The sequence below is a fragment of the Montipora capricornis genome, chromosome 4 (assembly GCF_036669925.1).
Source record: "Montipora capricornis isolate CH-2021 chromosome 4, ASM3666992v2, whole genome shotgun sequence".
In the NCBI taxonomy this organism is placed as follows: domain Eukaryota; kingdom Metazoa; phylum Cnidaria; class Anthozoa; order Scleractinia; family Acroporidae; genus Montipora; species Montipora capricornis.
This window is the reverse complement of record NC_090886.1, coordinates 32,795,972-32,798,471: the sequence shown is the minus strand read 5'-3', so window position 1 is coordinate 32,798,471 and position 2,500 is coordinate 32,795,972. Positions and strand designations below refer to the sequence as shown.

The 2,500-nt window shown below is 38.3% G+C and overlaps 2 protein-coding genes across 2 annotated transcripts in view; both read right to left on the bottom strand.

Annotated features, from left to right (window-relative positions):
* The window catches only part of LOC138045965 (uncharacterized), a 315,585-nt gene that overhangs the window by 225,903 nt on the left and 87,182 nt on the right, over positions 1-2,500 (bottom strand). The gene's annotated exons all lie outside the window — the stretch shown is intronic.
* The window catches only part of LOC138044896 (uncharacterized), a 2,067-nt gene continuing 1,751 nt past the window's right edge, over positions 2,185-2,500 (bottom strand). Inside the window, exon 1 of the mRNA XM_068891283.1 lies at positions 2,185-2,500. This exon is cut by the window's right edge and continues 1,751 nt beyond it. Within this exon, the coding sequence (XP_068747384.1) occupies positions 2,185-2,500 (316 nt within the window).

Here is a 2,500-nt window from a genome sequence, read left to right as displayed (position 1 = left end):
CCCGGCTAATCACTTTCCATCGATAGCAAGTAGGGGTCACTGAGTTCGTTTTTAAGTATTGGCGTTCAAAAACAAAATAAAGGGCTTTTTACGTAGCGCTTTTTGATGTAACATATTACATCACTTGAATGAGTACATCTTGTTAAGCAATTCTTGGCTTGCATCCACGCAATGAGACAGCCATGTTGGTGTACAAAACAAATTCCCAAAAGACATTTTACTGAATTGTTCTGTACACCAAAAAGGCCGCTGTGACGTCAGATGCAAACCATCAATTGTTGATGTTTCGTTTAGTACCATGAAATTGTCGTTACGTGAAACGGTGTTGTAAAGTTAATTTTTCTAATAAATTGTTGAAACAGTTTGAGCCACCTTAAACTGACAACTGCACTTTAGAATTGCCTATGAGCATTCGATCGTGCAATGAGCCACATCCATTCGTTTGGTCGGAAATGACTAGGGGATACCCTCTTCTCTCCTTGGTCAGTAATAGATAGATTACAAATACACAAGCTGAATTCCCCAGTTATGAGTAGTTTATTGCACCTACCTTTGGAATTACATAAAAATCAACCCTGCATTTAAGTCTCTCTATTCGATCTACAATCATTTTATACAATTCACCTCTCTCTGCAGCATGTACCAAACAAAGCAATGTACTCTTGGTTACTGTCAAAGATGAATACTCTTGATTACTGGTAAAGGTGAATGCTGCAAAAAACGGCATTTTATTGAACTATCACAAAAATACTTGCGTTATAATTATTCAAAGCGAAAGGATAAAGAATGTCTTCGAAACACAAGAACTAAATCAGTCTCTCTCTAAACTGTGCAAAAGCACGCGTGATACGTTTGAGCCTTCTCTCTGACCGTTTTTACAAGACAAAATCTGGCAAACGATGTTTATAGATTTTAAAACTAGCCTCCAATAGTTAAAACGTAAGAAGACGACCTGTACCTTCGACTGCTCAGTGTTTTAAACCTTAATTAATACACGAAAAACTTGATAATGACTTAAGAAAAGCAAATCATATGATAACAGAAACTGGAAAAGCTACTCTGGAGTCAACTATTATCATGCGTAAATACCAATGATCATTAATTTCTCAGTTTTGATTAAAATGTCAAATGAGCTTTGGGTGCACAGTTCCAGTGAATTGACATTCCGCAGCATTGTAACTGTGAAATGCTCTTTTGAAATTATCTCTCTTGTGTATGCTATATCGTCCATTGTGCTTGGTGGCATAAAAGACATTACTGAGTTCATTGATAGCTGGTGCTTTACATGAAAAGAACACTGAAGTGAAATGTCACAGTAAAACTCCATCACTTCTTTTTATAAATATGCAAACGCTTTGCAAAGTGCTAAGCAACCGAAAAGAGCGTGTAACGATCCGAGCGCTGTTTTGACACCATTCACCTTGAGTCCTGTCTTGGTCTCCACTCTTCACCTGCAGTAAACTCTAAAACATTCTTGCTCGTTTTCTGCCACATGTTTGCTTGTACACAGGTGATATCCAAGTAGACATCTCCTTTAGTCTTAATGGCAATTGTAACTAGGCGTCTACTTTCCTTTCCGACCTTCCTTTTTGCCATTCAGTGATTCTCTTCACTTTCCTCATTAAACGTGCCATGTGATATGAACTTAGACACGCAAGGTTTTCTTTTAATTATTTGATCTGATCTATGAAGTTGATCGAATGTGACCAATGCCTAAATTTTCTTCGGTTTTGTGTCATGTCATGACATAACAAAAACTGTCTCGCTTTTCGCTCTTTAATGATCAAAGAATCTGACGACTGATCTTTTTTTACCAAACTCCGGGCATGTCCATCTCTTCTTTAGTTACTTGAAGCTTAATTAAAACGGCCGAGCTTTTGTGAGACGGTTGTCATTCAGACGGTGTAGCTTCTAAATGATGGACATTTTAGGCTCTCCAAGAAAAGGTCATCAACTAAATTCAGACCTTGTCATACAAACGCTGGAGATCAAAACAGTTTGTCTGTGCATGTTTTTAGAAGAATTTGAAGATGAAGAATGGCAGACAAAACACTTATTGATTCGTGACCATAAGGGACATGTGGTCCAAAACTAATTTTTCCGAGCTGCCAATGTCTGTCCCATTATCTCAATGGCAATATGCTCATAAAGTGAGAAAGTTTGTGCTTGAATACAGATAAGGCCTTAGGATATCAATGACGTCAGGGACAAATTCAATGCCAAATCACCGCCTTCTTCATTGGGATTGAACGTTCTTCTGCATTTTGGACACTTGGCATTCAGGGCATGTCCAGAATATTCCTCCACCTTTGATACGGCATCGCATTTGGGACACTTGTATGTAGCCTCCTGCAGTCCTTTGAGTGATTTGATTAAATTGCGAGCAACTTCAGGTCCATACTTCTTAAAAGCTTTCTTCTCCTCTTCCCTCAAGTCATTCAAATCCCAGTAGACATCAACAAATTTTAGCCCAAGGACATCTGCATCCTGAACTCTAAAG